General features: G+C 46.8%; 1 protein-coding gene across 2 annotated transcripts in view; it reads left to right on the forward strand.

Annotated features, from left to right (window-relative positions):
- Positions 1-21,288, forward strand: part of CTNNA1 (catenin alpha 1) — a 119,949-nt gene that overhangs the window by 74,451 nt on the left and 24,210 nt on the right. For both annotated transcript variants that reach the window (XM_056502187.1, XM_056502188.1), the window contains one exon: positions 13,570-13,662. In XM_056502187.1, coding sequence (XP_056358162.1) covers positions 13,570-13,662 — 93 coding nt within the window. The remainder of the gene's footprint in view (positions 1-13,569; positions 13,663-21,288) is intronic.

The raw sequence follows: 21,288 nt of genomic DNA on the forward strand, positions 1-21,288 counted from the left end.
ATGATTTGGGTAATTTCCTTTTGAAATGTTCCCTTCTTGGCAGCACAGCACTGTCTGCTTTTGTGGTTCCTAACGTCCAGGCTGCCAAATTTGACCAAAAGGTGCAATAACCACAAAAAGCTGATTTGCCTGCTGGGTCTGTGTCTTCTAGAGAGCCCATCCCAAGAGCATCCCAAAGGGCTCCCATCTAATTTGTTTCCCACGTAGTAAAATCCTAACCCTTTTATCCTGCCTTTTGAAAACTGAGTAACAGTAAAAGAGTAGAATCAGCCTTGTCTCAGTTGAATAATATGTTTCAAAGATAGCTTTCAAAATTGCTCTGTGCTAACAGACCATTAACTCTGGCTGGATTTGGTTAAAGGAGTTTAATTCAGGAATTGAGAAGCCAATTTCAATGTAACACACAAGAACAACAGAAATGACAGCATTTGGGGAACCAGCCTAACAAAAAGTTAAATTCACTTGTAAACTACAGAAGTCCTCCCAGTTTGCAGACTGTGAACTGCTGACTCCATTCCAATGGTTTTTTCCCACTGGGTGAGGTAGCCTTGGCTGTCCAGCCTGGCTGTGCTGTTGAGGAAGGACATCCAGGAGGGCCAGGGCTGTCCTGCAGCGTGGTGCCCATCCCAGTGATGTCACTGAGCACCACGCTGGCTCTTTGTCCCTGCCAGGCTCTGAGCAGTGTTTGTGCTGAGCTGCCTTTGTGCTGCTCCCCAGGGATGCTCCTGCAGAGGGAAAAAGCCAGACATGTTCAACAGAAACCTCTGCCACACTGCTGAATGCTTTAGAAAAGTGAAAATTAGTTTGTGGATTTGTCACTGGTTACACTGAGAGACTCTGTAGCTCTGTGTGGTTTTAATGGAAAAGTTTTTCAGACATTAAGACATTAGGAAGTAAAAGGTTAATAAGGACAGAGTCCAGGTTAAAGTCCTCCAGTTTGCTTGCTGAAAAATATTTTGGAGTATATATTTGGAGTTTGTAATTCCTTAAAAGGAACAAATGATCTCTCCTTCCTCTGGAACCCACTACCCTTGTGTCAAATGTTTTTCTCAAGTTAAATTTTATTTAAAAGTCTTCTTCTTACCATGAGAAATATTGGTAAGACCAAGGAGGCAAAAGCTCTCAATTGTGTTTCATAAGCATTGATTTTTTTTTTCTAATTGCCTTAAGTTATCTGAAAAGACTGTTCTGTGCCTTTTTTTAATGCACTGGGTTGCATCTTGCATATGGAGTGATGATTTTCTCATTTTCAGTGAAACCCATGAACAGATGCAGACGGCAAATTTATTTGCTTGGAAAGAATCACATTTGGGCACTTGCAGCTCCATAAGCTTTCTGTAGCCTCTTGCTCTGACATTCCCCCCTTCTGTTGCCCTCACTATCTAGCCTGATGTCCTGGAGTCGTTCTTCAGTCTAAAATCTAAAAATACCCCTCTCCCAATGCCTGAAGCCTTGCACACTTGCTACATTTTTCTTGCAATTATCCTGATTTGCTCAGGCTTGCAGCCTGTATGTTCTTCAGAGAGTCTCAGCAGCTGCAGGTTTTTTACATGTGAAAGGATTTTTTAAAACGTGAAGTGGATAAAACATAGCTTGGATTTCAAATAAAATCTGGTTTTTGGACTGGGGGCACGGTGAAGGAAAAAAAGCTGAGGCTTGGCTGTCCCCTGTTCATTGTCACTTACTTGGGCATGGCCAGGTAGCATTTATTGCAAACAAAGCATGGAATGGAAGAATCCAGCAGATCCAGGAGTAAATCTGCTCTGACAAGATTATCCTTTGTGTCTATCAGCCCCCTGATTTCCAGAGCTCACACAGAATTTTCCAGACCTCTTTGGAGGGGGCTTTGCCCATCCTTGCAGTGCTGTCCCCTCCTGGCTGCCAGCACAGGGCAGGGATGAATCCTGGGGAGCAAGGCAAGCACTTGGCACCCAGCTCAGATATTGACTTGGAGCGTTTTTCTGAATTTTATTAAATCTCAAAACCCAGCATTTTCCAGACGAGGGTCATTACCAGGGTACCTCAGCACCTATTTTTCCAGTATTCTCATTTACAGAGGGAAAAATATCTGCCAACTCAGGTTTGTCTTTTATTGCTTTTATTTTTAAGGTAATTTTGTATTACAAGGGAAATGTCCTTGCAGTGTGGTCTGGAGAAGAGAGACAGAGTTATTTCCCATTTAAAATGGAGACCAAATTGAGCAAAATGTCTCTTCCAAAGCACAAGCACGTTTTCTGTAATTTGTCTATAGATAGCCTTGGCAGCAATTTAAAACTAATGTCTCCAATAAATGACCAGTGTAACTCTAATGTGCCCTCTAAAGTCTGACACTCTTCAACAGCTGATGCACTTTCCTTGTAAGTTCATTTTATTAGTCAACTAATTCATAAATAAATGAAATTCTTCTCATAGAGCATGCTTTCCTTACATTCATAATCAGAAAAGCAGGAAAGCCTCAGCAGAAAAATGTTCCTACATTTTTCAACAAAACTGGATATACAAATTTAATACATCATACATAAGTAAAGGCAAGTGACCTTTTAATAGGATAACTTCTGCTCTTGTAGGGTTATTTTTTGAGGCCAATCTTCTAATGCTACACCAAATAATGTATGAAAGGCTCTGTAGGATGCTGTAGAGTTTAAAAATTATGTTGGAAGAGGAATAGGAGACTTCAGGGTAATCTTTCTGTCCAGATTTCATTGTGAGTGCACATGGCAAGCAGGGCCATGACAGCTGATGGGAGAGATGAAGGGGTTGAATCCTCACAAATCTGGCAGGGATTGGGCTGTCTGGAGACAATTCTTCTCTTTGGAAATCCTCATGGTTTGCTGCTGCTCGTGGAGGAGAGGCTTTTCTGCCACAGCTCAGCCACAGGGACAGTCACCTTGCTGTGTGACTGAACAGGGCTTCCTCTGCACACCTGGCCAAGGCACATGTGGAGGGGATGGAATTGGGAGGTGAATGAGTTTGGGGTTTGGAAAATATTCATATGCATTTTATTCCAGTAGAAACTACCCTGTGTTTACTCTGCTTCTTTTTCCTTTGGAAACAGAAGCTTTTGTGGAAAGGGAAATGTGTAAAAGAGGTCAGGAAGTGTGAGAACAGTTGGATTTAGGTGGTGTTGGCATGATGTCTTCAGAGGTAGCCAAAAAGCAATAGAGTTCTTTTATTTTCCAGATACTTAAGTCTTAATTCTAACAGCATTTTTAAGTGTCTTTTTGGGTGAAGTTTTTTATAGATGTGGCATAAACGTTTTAATTCTTGATATTTAAGTAAAAGCCTTGATGCATGTCTGGATTTTCATCATCTTAGTCATTAGCAATATTAGATTATTAGTCACGTCATGTCATCAGGGAGGTGCCTGGAATCTGTGTGGAGCTCGTTACTGACACTGTTTTGTGTCTTGTGAAGAGCACAGTGTACTGACAATTACAGCTCCACTGCCATGAACACTTGTCTGAATCACCAAAAACTGCTTTAAGCAGCTAATAATAGGCACCAAGTTTGGAAGCCTTTAGTCAGATCAGAAGGCAGCATGTTCTGAGTGATGAGCAAGCTGAGATGGGAGAGAAGAGCAATTTCACAGAATCCCAGACTGGTTTGGACTGGGAGGGACCTTAAAGCTCATCCCATCCCACCCCTGCCATGGCAGGGACACCTCCCACCATCCCAGGCTGCTCCAGCCCCAATGTCCAGCCTGGCCTTGGGCACTGCCAGGGATCCAGGGGCAGCCACAGCTGCTCTGGGCACCTGTGCCAGCCCTGCCCACCCTGCCAGGGAACAATTCCTGCCCAAAATCCCACCTAGCTGTGCCATTCCCTGTGTCCTGTCCCTCCATCCCTTGTCTCCAGTCCCTCTCCAGCTCTCCTGCAGCTCCTGGAAGGAGCTCTGAGGTCTCTCCAGAGCCTTTTCTTCTCCAGGTGAACACCCTCAGCTCTCCCAGCCTGTCTTCATTTCCACTTTGATAAACAGAGACATTTTTGAATAAGGATAATTATTTGGGTCCTGTCCAAATATCACTACTAGAAACACTTTTATTTTAAGGGAAGGTATTTGTGTTGCTAAGGAGCATCTCAGCTGAGGCTTTGCTCGGGAGGTTTCACTGAAGCTGAGCTCTCCATCACACACCAGTGGTGTCACTGCTGTCATGGCAGCTCACACAGACTTGTGTAACTAACGTGGTTTGTGATTATAACAACATTTTAACACTTTAGCTTGTTTGTCTGAGGGAGGAATAGTTCCTGTGCCAGCAGTTACATCTGCTGCCACAGCTGCACGACGAGGGGCACGGTGCCCACGCCGCACACTGGTGTTCCTGTAGCAGCCCTGCTTTCCCTCAGGTCTGCAGAGAGGAAGATCCAGGCTGGAAATAAAGATATTGCTGCAGCTCCCTGCTGTGGGTGTGGGTTATGCTCCAGATGTATTGATTCTCTTCAGACACCTTTCTGTCTGACTGAGAATCTTTGCTGCTGGCAGGAGGGAGGTTGTCTCCATGCACAGTAAATGCAGCCTGGTCTGGTTTGTCCTGATGCCCAAACTCTGGCATTGCCCAGCTGGGTGAAAAACTTCCCTGCTCTGTGAAACCTTGGCAACACACGAAACCTTGGCAACTCTATGAAACCTTGGCTCTCTGTTGGGGAAGAACATTTCCTCCAGGGCATGGCAGGAGCCAGTGTGGAGCAGAGCTTTTGCAGGGCAGCTGTACCTGAAATGGCACCAGGGAGCTGGAGAGGTGTTTGGAGACAGGCTGAGAGGCAAGTGCAAAGCTGTGTTCCTTAATTAGAGTTTTAAACACACAGATACAGCTTGAAATGTGGAAGTATTGAGATGTAATCACAAGCAAAAGGTGGTTACCCATGGAAATACTGATGGCTTCAATGTAACAGGGAGCAGAAGGTGCACAATACATTTTTTTACTATTGTATTTCTTATGAGAGCATGGAGAGACAGAGCAAGGGGGAATGGCTCCCACACTCAGAGGGCAGGGCTGGATGGGATTTTGGGCAGGAATTGTTCCCTGGCAGGGTGGGCAGGGCTGGCACAGGTGCCCAGAGCAGCTGTGGCTGCCCCTGGATCCCTGGCAGTGCCCAAGGCCAGGCTGGACACTGGGGCTGGAGCAGCTGGGACAGTGGGAGGAGTCCCTGCCATGGCAGGGGGTTGGAGTTGGATGAGCTTTAAGGTCCCTCCCAGCCCAAACCAGTCTGGGATTCTGTGAAATTGTCTGTGATCCCTTTCTCTTGCCATCACATGCCAGCCTGTTGAAATAACAAACTGTGTAACCTCCATTCCTCATCACCAACCCTTGGCTTGCCAGTTTTGTTCCAGCCAGCTGAAACTTCCCCTCCTTGTGTTTATAAACAGACTTGGAATGCAAACTGTTCTGATGTTCGTGTGAGAGCTCTGGAAATAGCAGTTCAGTCCTTCCTTCTCCCCGGTGCTTTACGTCTGCAGTTTGTCTGCCTGTGCCTTGTTTTATTTAAAGACTTTTACTATTTTCAGTTGATACATTGGGATTCTGTTGCCCACAACAAGCTCCTGCAAGGTACCTTCTGTGGAGCTGCAGCCACATGCAGCTACTTAAGTCATATAAAATCACAGAGCAGTTGACAGCACGACTCTGGTAGCTCTGCACAGTCCCAGTGGATTTGATCCCTGGTCCTCCTGCATTAGAGAAATGGGGCTGATTTGTGGAATTGCCAGTTAGCTCTGCCTCTGCAGGATGGGGAGTTTGTAGGGTCAGAGCTAACACATCTGTAGCTGTAACACTTCTCCCCCATGCAGCACCTGTTGGGGCTGGATGTTAAAATGCTCAGATTCATCTTGAATATTGAGTGTGCTGTACAGGTGAATAAATAAATGTATGGACTTAGTGAATAATGAAAGCTTTTCTGGAGAGGGATGGGGGTTACATAATGAACACATCTCTTCTGAGAGTCCTCAGTTCCATTAGTTTTGCCAGAACAGTTGTTTCTGCAGATAAATTAATTTCCTGAGCTTTGACCAGCGTGAAGGGAATCGGGACAAGTTTTTTTAACATGGAGGAGGAAGAAATCAGCTGTGTGCTGTTTGAATTTTGTGAGAATATCAGATACACTTTTCTTTAGCAAATCCCTGGGAGGAAAATGTTCAATGGCTGCCTGTCCGTTCTTTCTCTTTTTTGCTTTTAGAAGGGGTGATTTTTTTTAAAGCTGCTTAAAAGTTAGAATTTGCATTCCCAGAGAAATTGTAAAACGTAAAGCAAAAAAAAAAAAAAAATAGAACAAGCAGCTGAAGTTTTGAAGTTTAATCAGAAATGAAAATGCCAGGAACACCTTTGAAAAGCTTGGTCTCTGTGGCGCTGAAATTCCCAAAGTATCTGTGTACACATGGATGTGGGTTTGTACATTTTGTGTAAGAGTTGTTGAGCACCAGTCACGAGAGGATTCTGCTCAATGTTAAACTGAAAAGTTTCTCAGGGTAAGACACTCAGAAAACTTCTTTCTGTAATGCTGTTTTTACCACTGCAGGTTCAAAGCAGAGTGCCCAGACTCAGAATTCAATTAGTGAGTGTTTGGCTCCTGCACAGGGATGTGTAATCCTGGGCTGTAGCGAGGATGGGTGGCAGGGCCAGCTCTGACAGCATCCAATTATGCAACAACAAACACATTGCAGAGCCTTCCTGGGGCTGCACAGCTCGGGGTGGTGGCAGCAGCACCACTTTGGAGACTTGGTCTTCCTGAAGAAGCTGTCCTGAAAACTTGGCTGTACACAAGGAGGAAAACCTGGGTGGTGTTTCTGTGTGTGTGAAGTCAATCCAGAGGCTTCAACACATTTATTGCCAGCCTTCGAAATCCTTGCAAAGGAAGGATTGAAGTGTTAGAGATTATAATTCCTTTATTTTTTTTTTTTTATTATTATTATTTTTTTTTATTGCATGTTTTGTTGAAAAAGCATTTGCCCAGTCCTCCAATAAAGAGTTCCCTGTAAGGAAACCCCTCTGCCTAAGCCAGGGAGTCTGGGCAAAGAGAAGGTGGAAAAAGGACAAAGCTGGAGTGTTGCCCACCGAATCACAGAATGTTCTGAGCTGGAAGAGGCCCACAAGGATCATCAAGTACAGCTTTTAAGTGACTGGGGGTCAGACACACAACCTCAGTGTTATTATTATTAGCATTGTTGGGTTATTTCAATAGTGTCATTTAAGAACCTTAACAGTGACCCCAAACTTGTGTAATTAAGGCTGCTGCAGTTTTTGAATTGCTGGAAGACTTGTTAGTCACGATCTGAACAAATTTTGAGTTTAAAAAGAAAAAAAAACAAACCCGAAAAATGTATTTTGTGTGGAAAAGGTACAACCTGTGTCTTGTCAGGGGAGGCGGTTCTCTGCCACAAATTGTTACTAATGGTGGAAAGAACAGCTTTAGAAATGTCAAGTTTTTCGTGATTTAAATATTAGTAAATTCTGAAGAGTCAAAGTTAACTAGAATTTGAGATGGAATCACTCTGTGACAGATGGTGCAATATTTTTTTTAATATTGGAGGTACCCCTTCTTACTAATAACCTTTTCCCAGCTGACCCTGTGCCCTGAGATAGCATCTGCCTCTCAAAAGGAGCCACTTAAGTTATGCCTCCTCCAAAGGCACAGAACCATAGAATCATTGAAGGTTCATGGAATCATTGCAGCTGGAAGAGCCCTCTGAGACCCTCAAGTCCAACTGTTCCCCCACACTGCTGCCCCCATCACATCCACACTGCTGCCCCCATCACATCCACACTGCTGCCTCCATCACATCCACACTGCTGCCTCCATCACATCCACACTGCTGCCTCCATCACATCCACACTGCTGCCTCCATCACATCCACACTGCTGCCCCCATCACATCCACACTGCTGCCTCCATCACATCCACACTGCTGCCTCCATCACATCCACACTGCTGCCTCCATCACATCCACACTGCTGCCCCCATCACATCCACACTGCTGCCCCCATCACATCCACACTGCTGCCCCCATCACATCCACACTGCTGCCCCCATCACATCCACACTGCTGCCTCCAGCACATCCACACTGCTGCCTCCATCACATCCACACTGCTGCCCCCATCACATCCACACTGCTGCCCCCATCACATCCACACTGCTGCCCCCATCACATCCACACTGCTGCCCCCATCACATCCACACTGCTGCCTCCATCACATCCACACTGCTGCCCCCATCACATCCACACTGCTGCCCCCATCACATCCACACTGCTGCCTCCATCACATCCACACTGCTGCCCCCATCACATCCACACTGCTGCCTCCATCACATCCACACTGCTGCCCCCATCACATCCACACTGCTGCCTCCATCACATCCACACTGCTGCCTCCATCACATCCACACTGCTGCCCCCATCACATCCACACTGCTGCCTCCATCACATCCACACTGCTGCCCCCATCACATCCACACTGCTGCCCCCATCACATCCACACTGCTGCCTCCATCACATCCACACTGCTGCCCCCATCACATCCACACTGCTGCCTCCATCACATCCACACTGCTGCCCCCATCACATCCACACTGCTGCCTCCATCACATCCACACTGCTGCCCCCATCACATCCACACTGCTGCCTCCATCACATCCACACTGCTGCCTCCATCACATCCACACTGCTGCCTCCATCACATCCACACTGCTGCCTCACACTGCTGCCTCCATCACATCCACACTGCTGCCTCCATCACATCCACACTGCTGCCCCCATCACATCCACACTGCTGCCTCCATCACATCCACACTGCTGCCTCACACTGCTGCCTCCATCACATCCACACTGCTGCCTCCAGCACATCCACACTGCTGCCCCCATCACATCCACACTGCTGCCTCACACTGCTGCCTCCATCACATCCACACTGCTGCCTCCATCACATCCACACTGCTGCCTCACACTGCTGCCTCCAGCACATCCACACTGCTGCCCCCATCACATCCACACTGCTGCCCCCATCACATCCACACTCCTGCCCAGTGTGGTGCTGTCTCTGCTGTCACTGAGGGTGCCCTCATCCCCTCACCCAGTCACCAACAGAGACCTCAAACAGGGCTGGCCCCAGTGCTGGGCACAGGGAACCCCACTGAGAACTGCTCCAGCTGCATTTGGGGCCATTCACCTCCTAGACTGTGCCAACACCAGTGTCACTCACCTCAAATCATCTTGCAGTTACTGTGTTTTATCTTCTTTTTCTGCTTTATATATATTACTACATGCCAAAACCCCAAATTCTCAGTTTTCCCCCATGTGTATTACACACTTCTATTCAAACTACACACCCATGATCCCAGTTCTATCATTCAATTTTGGAAGCCTTCTCCACGGCCTCAGGTCAAAAGCACTGTTTTCCTGGGGATCAATGCCTGTCAGCACAGAAAGTCTGAAATTCTCAGTTTCTAGGGTTCCAACAGCAGTGTGCTGATGTCATTGTTAAAAACAATGAGATCTGAGGTTCAAAACCTGCTCAGTGCATGGCAGCCCTTTCCAGATGAGCCTGTCCAGCTGTTCTGCTTGGCACTGTCCATTCCCTGCTAGGAATGGCTGGGGCTGTGCTCTGCAGTTGTCACTGGGGGGAAATTGAAGCTCATTCCTCTAAATGCCAGCAGCTGCTCGGGGTCTGCCCTGCCTTTTGGGGTCTGGGAAGCTGTGGCTGTGGGCTCAGAGCAGAGAGAGCCTTGAAGCCCCTTTTAAATCAGTGTGTCAGCAGTGAGCCGTGTCTGCGCCGCGCCGGGCGCGCTCTCGGGGCTGTCTTCATTCCCAGTGTATTTTTAACTTTTTTCAAGAGATTGCTCGTTGTGCTGATTACATTATTTGCAGTGGTTTTGTCTCCTTTGATGCCTGTGCCAGTAGTGCTTATGTAAAGGGACTTGATGATATTGAATGGTAAGAATGAACAAATGCAGCGGGAATTCAATTGCTATTTTGCTCTCAAGCACAAGTGTTCTTCTTTCTAAATCAAGTCTGACCACTTACTATGTCAGTCAGCTGCTTTGTTGGAGACATGGAGAAACTATTTAATTCACATTTGATTTAAAGGAAATTTTTGTTCCCTTGAGGTGCATTATTTAATTTAGAAGTTTTGGAAGTGTATGATTTCCAAGCACTCTGTGGGCTTTGAAAGAGTTGATCTTCATCTCAGCTACAAAATCCAATGTATTATGGGAATGTGCCAAATAACTGGCCAGCAGTGCCCTCTTCGCTCTGAAGAGAGAGAGGGAGTTTGAAGTTATTTGTCAAATCACACAGGAATCATTGAAGATGAGTCCTTTTAGGTACTTCTAAAATTAAATTTCTTGATCCTGCAGCTGTCCACCTCAGCTGGTACATGCAATTTCAGAATTCATGTTCTAGAGCACCTGATAATTGCTGACAGTTGAGCATACCTCACTGTGACGTCATTTACAACTTGATTAATTAGTAGACACAGCTCTTCTTAATTTCCAGATTTTAAGAGGCTTGTGAGTGTTTTCCAGTAGTTTGGCAGAGCCTTCCCACGGGTGCAGTAAAGGCTGCACTGCTGTGAATTTACAGCCCTGTCTGCAGCCCTCTGAAGTCATCTCAGCTGCTGCCAGTCTCTCCTCGCTGTGATGCTCAGCAGAGTTTGCTGGGAAGTTTGTGTGCTGATCTGGCAGAGGAGCCACCCCAGCAGAGCGAGGAGGAGCTGGATGAGCGTGCTGAAATGAAGTGTTGAGCTCTGGAGCCACAGCACTGGGATGGGATGTGGCAGCCAACAGTTGGATTGTCTTAGGCTGCCAAAGAGCCTCAGTCAGGGCAGCACACACGCTCCTTTCATCAGGGCTGGCAGTGCCAGTCAGGCCCTTTCTAAAGAAGAATTGCCATCAGTTGGGTATTCAGGAGAAAAATGACTGTTCAAAAATGACTGTGCAAAAAAGCAAATTTTCATTATACCACGGTGGGGACACTCCATTATGAACTTCTTTGCCTCTCTGTGCTCAGACAGAACAGGGTTTCTGTGCGCTTGATTCATCACACTTGGCTTGAGAGACAGCACAACATCTCCAGATATCGGAGAGGCTGATTTTGTGGTGCTTCAATGCCCCTTTTATTCTGCCCCTACTCAATAGAGCTTTGTGTTCTCTCTCCTGGAGGTTGTGATGCTGCTCTGGAGGCAGGAATGATGGGGAAATATGGGCCATAAAAAATATTGGCAAACTGGTGTTCCTCAAAAATATGACCTGTGCTTAAACCAACAGCAAAATCTTTATTTGACTTCTAAATCATGGCATCTGATTGTCTTCTGATTCTGGTGAGCCTCTAAACAAAAGCATGATGTACTTTACCATCATCCCAGTAGCCCTCTGGGAATTGGGGATTCAAGGATGGCAAATGAACAGGAAAAGTCCCTGATGTTCAAACACAACCCCTGTGTGAGAGGGAGTTCCAGGGCCAGCTGTTGGCTGGGGTGCCTGCACAGGGGCTGGGCTGCAGCTCTGGTGGAGGAGAGGAGGAGCACAGAGCCCTGGCCCAGCTGGGCCCTGCCTGCAGCACTGCAGGGACATCCTGCAGTTCACCCCTGCCTGGGCAGGACTTGAATCCAAACACGAGTGGAAGAGAAACTTGCGGAGCAGGACACAAATATTGCTGAGAGCTGGCAGGAATTCCTCTGTGTTGTTGATGCTGCACAGTCTTTCTCTCAACTTCAGTTTGTTTTCCTCCAAATCTGTGCTGTCACATCTGTTTGCTTGCTTGTTCTGTGCTGGAAACACCTCTCCTCTTGACACCTTGCTTTCCATCCTCTGTTACTGGGCTTGGAGCTGCAGGGAGGAAGAGGCCGTGTACTTTGCAGTGGGAAATTGATTTTGCTCCCCAAATTGATCATGGGGTTGATGAAAAATGCTGTTCAAGTGTAATGGCACGTGCTTGATGATTTGCAGGACAGTAATGTATTCTGTGTGGGAACATCTGCCGTGAGGGAAGGGCTTGGGGAGGGGGAAAAGCATGTGGTGGAGCAGCAGATACTACTTCAAAATTGCTTACATGACTGCAAAGAATAGTTTAATTAAAGGCAAAATGGAAATTCCCCAGCTTATAGAGAAAAGTATCAGGAGAAATGTGGTTCAATGGTGTTAGTGAGCATCTGCTGGCTCCAGGTGATGCTTTTATGGCACATTCACAGGGGGCTGTGCAGGCTGCTCAGCCTCTGGAAGGACAGTACTCGGTGTTCGTCTCAGTTCACTTGCTGCTATTTTTACAGCTTTCTGTGTTCAAATGCCTCAGAATAACATGCTTGTCATTCACCTGTCAGCTGAGAAATGTAACTTATTTCAGACTTCCTTCCCCTGAGAGTAGCTCTGGGATGAGGAATATCTTCAATTACCAAAAAAATTCTGTGCTGTCCCCATCCTCCGTGCTCTGACAAGGCAGGTGTTCACAGAGGTCCCTGCTTCAGGCTGGCCTAGTTAAGGGGGATGCTGTGCAGCAGGTCAAGGTTGTGAAGTTTTTAGCATCACCAGAGATCCTATTCAAATTTTGGAAGCCTGTGGATGCATCTTGAGTATCTCCTGTATTGGTTTTCTGTGCTGAGTTGCAGCTCAGAGGGAGGAGGGCTGGAGGAACACCTGCCAGGCTTTACCTGTCCTGTCACAGCAGGGCCCTGGTGGAACACAGCAAACCAGCTCCAGCTCTGGGGGGGGTTTTGCTGTGAAATCTGGTGGGACTGGGCTGTGGAACTGTGCCTGCAGCTGCTGCCAGTGCTGCTCTTGTGCCTCTCACTGGAGAGAACTCACCCGGATCAGGGCTGGCAGTGATGTTGGACTGGCTGGGAGTGAGAGCTGGACCTGCCCCAGCACCCAGAACTCCTGAGCCCTGGGCTGATCCCAGAGCAAAGGAGGGGATTCTGTCCCTGTCCCTGTGCTCAGGTGAGACCCCAGCTGCAGAGCTGCCCCAGCACAGGGAGGAGCTGGAGCTGCTGCAGCCAGGCCAGAGGAGGCTCCAGGATGGGCAGAGGATGGAGCAGCTCTGCTGGGAGAGCTGGGATTGTTCACCTGGGCAGGAGAAGCTTTGGGGTCACCTCAGTGTGGCCTTGCAGGAGCTGCAGGAAACATGGAGAGAGATGATTTACAGGGGATGGAGGGACAGGACACAGGGAATGACACAGCTGGATGGGATTTTGGGAAGGAATTGTTCCCTGGCAGGGTGGGCAGGGCTGGCACAGGTGCCCAGAGCAGCTGTGGCTGCCCCTGGATCCCTGGCAGTGCCCAAGGCCAGGCTGGACACTGGGGCTGGAGCAGCCTGGGATGGTGGGGTGGGATGGGATGGGCTGTGAGGTCCCTTCCAGCCCAAACCAGTCTGGGATTCCATGATCCAAAGCATTGGGATTTTATGTCTGCAGAAGGAACAGGTGCCATTAGTTGTTTCAAAATTGATTAGAACAGAACAAATGTGGAATCTTTCTGTTCCATGATGGGTTACTGGTTGCTGGTCACTGTTGGGATTAGGCATAAGTTCTCTACAGAAGGAAAGAACCCCCAGTTCTAACAGCTATGTTTTGTTTTCTCCCCTCCCTGACACAGGTTGCCAACTTGGCCTGCTCCATCTCCAACAACGAGGAAGGTGTGAAACTGGTTCGCATGTCAGCCAGCCAGCTGGAGGCCCTGTGTCCCCAGGTAAGGAGGGTGTCACAGAAAGGGACAGACCCAGCTGTGTCCCCAGGTAAGGAGGGTGTCACAGAAAGGGACAGACCCAGCTGTGTCCCCAGGTAAGCAGGGTGTCACAGAAAGGGACAGACCCCAGCTGTGTCCCCAGGTAAGGAGGGTGTCACAGAAAGGGACAGACCCCAGCCAAGCCCCAGCTGTGTCCCCATGTAAGTAAGGTCTCAGGAGACAAACACCAGCCTGCTGAGCAGCTGGTGCTGCTTTGGACATGCTCAGGTCTCAGTGGCTGGCTGTGACTTGCTGCAGAACTTGATTTTTTCCCCAAGTACATGTAGAGGATGAAATGCAGCATAGGCATGAAGAGTTAGGAAGTTTAAAGTCCATGGCAAGGGAATCACTGATGTGAAAGGGTCGTTTTTGTGTCATGCTCCAATTCCATTTGGCCAGAAGATTGCAGTAGCCTGCAGTTGGTGAATGTGGGGAGCTCCAGTGGTTCCTGTGCACATCTGTGCTGCAGGAAGGTGCCTTGTGAAGGTGCTAGCACTGCTGCTGGGCATGCTGTAAGATGAATTATAAAATACTATTTTTGCCTGAGTAGAATATAAATATGCCAAATAATCTTCCCAATGGAGTAGGATGAGAGGAGGTTGGCTGTATGTGAACAGTGTGAGCCTGGCTGAGACTAACTTTTAATTAATAACTTTTTAATGGAAACAAGAAAATTAAGTTTATATAAGCACTAGACTATCCTCTTCCTTTTTGACAGCCTGGTGTTTTAAATGTCAACAACTAGATACCTGGATGAAGCCCTGAAGACTGCAGGGTGCTGTTGATTTGTGTAATTTACATTTTTTAAAGCAACAGGAAATTCAGATCTAAAACATCCAAATAAGCTGTTGTTGGTAAGGAGGAACTAACAGAAAATAGATGCTCAGAAAAACAGGCAAAATAGCATTTTATGAAAATAAAGTGTGTTATCTCAGGATTACTTGGAATTTCTCCAGGTTTTCCCATCTGTATTGGTAGTTTTTAAAACCAGTCCAAAGGAAGAGAGATGTTCATCTGTACCCACCCCAGCAGGAGGGGATTTGGAGGGAATAGGAGAAGGCAGTGTGAGGAGCAGGACTGGTTTACCTTTTGTATGACCTGCAGGAAAATGTGCTGTTAAACAGGTGAATGCCTGAACATAAATCATTAAATCCTAAAGGAGGCCTTTGGGCATTCCAGGGTGTCTCCCTGTGTCCCAGGGTGTCTCTCTGTTCTCCCTCTCCTGCCTTTGGATGAACATTCTCTGCCCCCCACCCTGGGCTGGGCATGCTGAAACCAAAGGTCAAGTTTTGCAGCTGGAACAAAGCATGTGGAGGAAAGTGCTTTTAGAAATCCATCTTCCCTGATATGAGGCCTTGCTCTTTCCTGAAGGAGCCAGCTAGGCTGATGTAATTTTTTGTAGTTATCTCTCAGAATATGGGTGTCTAACACAGGGTGTTCCAAACAAATGCTGCTGCTTTTGAAAATAATCATCTGAAGAAAGTTAGGTTCTCTTTGAATCTGAATGTTTCTGGTGCTTGTCCAAGGCTGTGGGGGTGTTTTCCTCCCCCCATTGGTGAAATTGTATTTCAGACTCTCCTATCTTTGTTTTTCCAACAACTAAGTGTGTATTTAAATCTACTCCTGGATAAAATAAGCACCATGGTAGTCAGCATGAAATGATGACCCAGCTGTAGTCACCAGTGCAGCCACATCTCCTGAAGTGCAGCTGTTCACCTTTGACCTTGGGGATCATGGACAATATATTTAACACACATTGGAAGCTCTGAGTATCTATAAATGCACGAGGGCTTTAACTGATGGATTCTGGCTTTGCAAAGGTCACATCTCTGACCTTCCAAGCCTACAGTTTAGATGCTCCACTGCATAGTCTTGCCTTAATTTCAGGGTCGTCACCGAGAGATTAGAAAATGACACTGTAGATGTTCATAGCAGCTGAAAGAGTGCTTTTATATTACATTACATGCTCTTGGGTTGATTCTTTAATGCTCTAAGAGTATTTAAACATGTTGTGAATCCTCAGGGATAATTAGGGGCACTTGTCTAAGCTGTTTTACAAATGGCATCTGTGTTTTCTGGTAACAATAGCTCATCTTGTGCCAGTGCAAGCAGCACAGCTCTCCATCCTCCTCCTCCTCAGCTGCCTCCCTCAGCTTGTCCCCAAACCTCGAGTATTCCCACAGTCTCTGAAAGATTCTCAGTATCAAGAACAGCAAAGTGAGATTTTATTTCCTCTTTTAGACAATTACCTATTTATTTTGCAGTTTATTCCTGATGAGATTCACAGCTGCTTCTGGAATCCTCTTGGGTGGCTGTGCTGAACAGATGTGTGAATTAGGCATAAGATACAGGTTAAACCCAACGTTATATGCCCTATATGTTTTTGGAAGGATTTTTTTTGGGCTCAGGTGGTATTTTTCCAGGAAGATGCTGGATTCAGAATGAGTCATGTCAATCAGTAAATACAATAGTGTCAGAAACTTCAAGATATCAGTAGCACACAGAAATACAATGTACGAAATGTAATTCAAAGTATTGCTGTGCTTGAAAGATGAAACTGAAATTTAATGCACTTGAGTCCCAAGTAACCTCTTAAATAGTTTATCTGAGTAGAGGCCATTCTGGGAGTAGGGAATTCCTGGTTAAAGAATGATTTCTGCAGAAATCAATCTGCAGAGTTAATTATAAAAGCTGTAGCTCAAATAGAGCTGTAATTCACTCCCTTGCCATCAGGAGCCATTGAACTGGCAGCAGGAGGAAGGAACATGCAACTCTTCAAGCTGGCTGGGGAAAACCTGGAAGTTTTGTTGGTACTAACAAGCAGTCAGTCCTTGCCAGTGTCACCCCTGGGTTCAGACCTCCTCAGGTTTGGAATTTTCTTTGAGGATAAAAAATGCAGAAAATATTTCATCAAAAGGTCTCTACAGAAACAAGCAGTCGATTTATTTAGCGTGGTTTTGTTCCTGGAAATCAGCTCTTCCTCAGGAGTAGCATCATCCTTCCTGTTTGTGGGTCCCCAGCCAATTAGCACAGAAATTAATGCAAACTTGAAGCCTTAATGGGGTATTTAGAGCTCCCTTTTGAGGGTGCAGGAGGAGCTTTGGGATGAGCTGTGCAGGAGCAGCCAGCTGGGTGGTTTTAGTCTGGGTTTGCAGGGCAGAAATAAGGCAGCTTCAGTGGTCACTGTGTTTTCTTCCTCCAGCCCTGATTTACAAGCCTGCCTGAATTCTGTGTGTGGAAAGGAAGCAGCTTTGTCCAGCACCTCACAGGAGTTCCCTCAGCCCTGCTGGGTGCTGGGGAACAGGCTGGCTCCAGGGGGTTAAGATGAAGGAGCAAAGTTCTCCATCAGTACAGTTAAATTTAAAAAAATGCTTAAACTGCCTTTGTTAATGGAAATGGAAAATGACTGCTGTGAAATGCTTGGAATAGCTGCCTGTGCCTGCCTTTGCCTTGCAGAGCACGGGGGAACTTTTCTTTGCCTTCTCACTGAACACAGAGCTTGCCAGTGGTGAATTAGGGAAAGATTTTGTTTATCTCAGCCCAGAAACCTGGATCCTCACTGCCAGCTCTGGCATCTGCACGCTGTTTCCAGCAAGGGCTTGAGCTCTGGGAGCCTGCAAAGGCTGGCTGGTAACAGCATTTTGCATTAAAGATGCCTTTAAGAGAGCTGAGCCATCAGTGTTCCTGTTCGTGCAGGCTGTAGGTGTTAGAAACAACAGTGAGAATGGCCCAGCCCAGCTCCCAGAGCAAGAATTGCTGCAGCCTTTTGATGTGCCAGTCTGCTGTCACTGGAGCTCCTGTCACCAGCTCTACATTGACTTTCTTGGGCTTTGCAGCCTCCATGAAGTCCATCTGCAGCTCCTACCCACACTGCAGTCGGGCTGGGAGCTGTAAGAAGTGACTTTGGGGTGCAGTTCCCATCAGGTGGGGCGTTTGCTTCTGCCAGCCAAACTGGAGCCCACTGCCTGCAGCCTGGGCAGCTCCTGGCAGGTGCTGCAGGACACACCTCCCCTGTTCCCTGTGAAGGGCAGGGCTGGCTGTGGTTATCCACCACATCCCAAAGAGCTCATCCTCCAGAGGACCCTTGGGAGGCCACCAGGCAGCACCAGCTCCTGCCCAGCCCCCTCCATACCTGCTGGAGTGTGGGAATCGCTCGCCACGCACACGCCTCGCCCATCAAACTGACTCCAGAGAATTCTTGGATTAAATTACATTTTTAATAAAAATAAATTGGCTCTTCTCGTATTAACATCTTGTTTTAATAACTGCTTGTTCACATCCTTCTATTTCAATTTTGAGCTGCTTGAAAAGCCATTTGCTGCTTATAGATTTCTGATGAGGCAGATGGCTCATATGTGATCACACCTACTGACACAGAGACAAAATACCAAAGCAGAAGGAATCCCATGGAGAGTTCCAGAAACTTTTGTTTAAAAGTTGGAGTATCTTAGAGGAATAAAAATACCCTGCAGACCACCCCTCAAATCAGCCAAACCCAAATGTGACCAGCAGACTTGGTTTTCCTTGAGTCCCCAGTCACCACCAATTTCCTGGTGGCTGCTGGAGAAGGAGAAAACTTCATTTTTCTTGCAGTAAAGACTTAACATCAAACAATTGTCCCCTTTTTTCATCTCTTTGAAAGACTGTCAGATTTTTTGAATGTTCTAACGAGCAGATCTGTCTCCAGACTGTTTAATTACAGGTGCTTGAAACATTTTATTGGCATTGAGTAGAAATGCTTCTATTAAAAACTTAACACTTGGATTGCAGATTTGCATCACCCAGGCTTGCTGGGAAGAACTGCCAGCACAGGCCAAGGCTGACCAGAAAAACAACAATTTTAGAAATGCAAACGGTTACTGGTGCATAAAAATAAGCAAAGAGCAGGAAAAGGATTCAGTTCTGTAGAAAGAAGTGTGTTAGTGAGTAAGGGCCCTTTGTTTCATCACAAGATCTGGGGAGCACAGTGGTGGAACAGCTTCCAGGAAAAAAACTAATCCCTGAGACCCCCAAAGTTTCAGCATTTGAAGCCAGTAAAATGCAAAATGGAGCAAGATAAATGACACCAAAATTCTTGCAGCTGCTACATGGACTGGCACTACAAAGTCAGCCCTCAAGTTCAAAAGAAAATGCTTTCTTCATAGAAGGGGAAGTTGATAGGATAATTATCTATACACAGTGCACAAACAGTAATATAATTATATTATTATTAGTATTAGTATTAGTATTAGTATTAGTATTAGTATTAGTATTAGTATTAGTATTAGTATTAGTATCATTATATTCCAAACAGTAATATAATTGTAGCAAATAGCAAACACTGCTGTGACAGTGCATGCTGGGCTGGAGAAGGGCTCTGGGCTCAGGGGGCTGCAGCACCTCCCCTATGGAGCCAGGCTGGGAGAGCTGGAGAAGGGAACGTTGTGTGGAGACCTCAGAGCCCTCCCAGTGTCTGAAGGAGCTGCAAGGAACCTGGAGAGGGACTCTGCATCAGGAACTACCCCCAGGGCCAGAGGGCAGGGATGGATGGGATTTTGGGCAGGAATTGTTCCCTGGGAGGGCTGGCACAGGGTGCCCAGAGAAGCTTGGCAGTGCCCAAGACCAGCTTGGACACTGGGGCTAGGAGCAGCCTGGTCTAAAAAGCTGTCCCTGCCATTGGAAAGGAGGAGCTTTAAGGAGCATTCTGTGGTTCTAAGTCACCCAGTACAAGTGTGGGTCTGTGGGTCTTTCCAGCACTGCCACCAGATGAGTAAATATCTCTGCAGAGATGCCTGCAGTCACTCTGTGTGGAACTCTCAGGAAAGCAAAGTGCTCAAAGTGCCTTTATACATGGGAACAAAGTATTGGAAATCAAAGGAAACTTTTCCTTCCTCTTTGGGTGCATAACTCTGCTCATTGCTGGTCACTGCCATTAGAGCTTCTGAGAGTGTAAAACAATCTGCTGTGTGTTTTGCTCGCAGGCATTTCAGCTCATCAGAGCCTGCTGAGTGCTTTTTGCTGTTCTGCAGGAGTGGAGGGCTGGCACACACACACATGTGGGCATGCAAACCTGGGATGTAACTGGCAGTGACTTCAATGTCCTCCTCATAAACCATTTTTAACACTCAGAGCAAAATGCAGCGAGGAGCAGGGAAGGGGCACGAGCAGGGTGAGCACTGCAGGCACCTCTGGCATCTTGTGTGTGTAAAGTTAAATTATGAGCAGCTTCTTATGAACTGCCAGGAAGCAAGCCATGCTTTCTTTATTACAGGAAAATAAGGGATTAAAATCCACCTGGGCAAGGGCAGAGAGGCTTGGTGGGCTTCTTTTCACATCCACCTGAGTAAAACTGATTTCACATCCCCACTGTCTGTGTGTGCCACGTGTTCCTCTGCCCCTGAGATCAGAGCTGATAGGTGGGGCTTGTTTTATTAGCTTTTTCTTTTTTACAAATGCAAAGTATCCTGGATCTGTAGGCCATGGAGCTACTTTCCAACTCATTATCCAAATGTAACAAGAAATGTGGTGAGTCAAGGTCTTTATATAAACCCCAAGCCCAAGTGAGTTATTTAGGAACTGCAGATGTTTGGTTGGAAAGCAATGCTGTGTGGTGAGGGCAGAGGACTGGGAGTTCACCTCAGAGCTTCTGAAACTGAAAAACTCCTCCTTGTTGGGGCACAGTAACATCCAAAAATCAATCCTACATGAATCAAGGAAAAGCCAAACCGGCTGCAGAAAAAACATTCTCCTGGCAGGAGCAAAAGCTTCTTATCAAAAGGACTGGGGTAAAAATCAAGAAGTGCTTAAAGCCACTGAAATGGGTGTGGGTCAGACATGGTGTGCACTAAGACACCACAGGTTGGGATTGCAAATAGCTGGGGGAGAGTTTTCCTCTCCCAGGTGATGTTTCTTCCTTTGGCCATGCCAGCCAAGTATTCAGAATTGTTCTTTGTAAGAAATGTTTTCTTCTGGCCTTTCAGCTGGGGTGCTATAAAGCTGAGGCTGGAAGCCATCCTAAATTTAGCTTAAAAGAATTAATTCTGGCTGACCCAGTGGCTGTGACTTACCCACAGGTTTATCTGAGGTTCAGGTGTTTTCTGGCCAGAATAGCTGAGCTTTTTGAGAGAGCTGCTGGGCTGTAACCCAGGTAGGGAGGCTTGGAGAGCCCTGCCCTGCAAGGAGGGAAGGACACAACCAGGCTCTGACATCTCTGCTTTCAACAGGGAGTGTAAAAACAGGGAAAAGCAGCAGCTCCTTCCCCTGGAGGGGCTGAGAAGAGGGCTCAAGGTGCAGGTGGAGACATCCATCCCAGTCTCTGCAGTGCTGAGCCTGCCCAGGTGCTGCCCAGCCCTGGCTGCCACAGGGAGCTGGAGGTGCAGGGGAGAGCTCCAAGGAGCTGCCTGGAAGCAGGATATGGAGCATGGAGCTGTCTGACTCCAAGCCTGCAATTGCTACATGAAACAAAGCACCGATAAAAATAGTGTGTTTTCTTGCCGTGCTTCATTTCCTTCTGGATAGGCTCAAAATGTCCCTGTTTGATTCTTTCCTTTGTACAACTTCAGTGAGTCATTGTGATCACAGTGCTCTGGCAGCATCTTGAAAAGCTCTGAA

This window comes from Oenanthe melanoleuca, chromosome 13, assembly GCF_029582105.1.
Source record: "Oenanthe melanoleuca isolate GR-GAL-2019-014 chromosome 13, OMel1.0, whole genome shotgun sequence".
NCBI lineage: Eukaryota > Metazoa > Chordata > Aves > Passeriformes > Muscicapidae > Oenanthe > Oenanthe melanoleuca.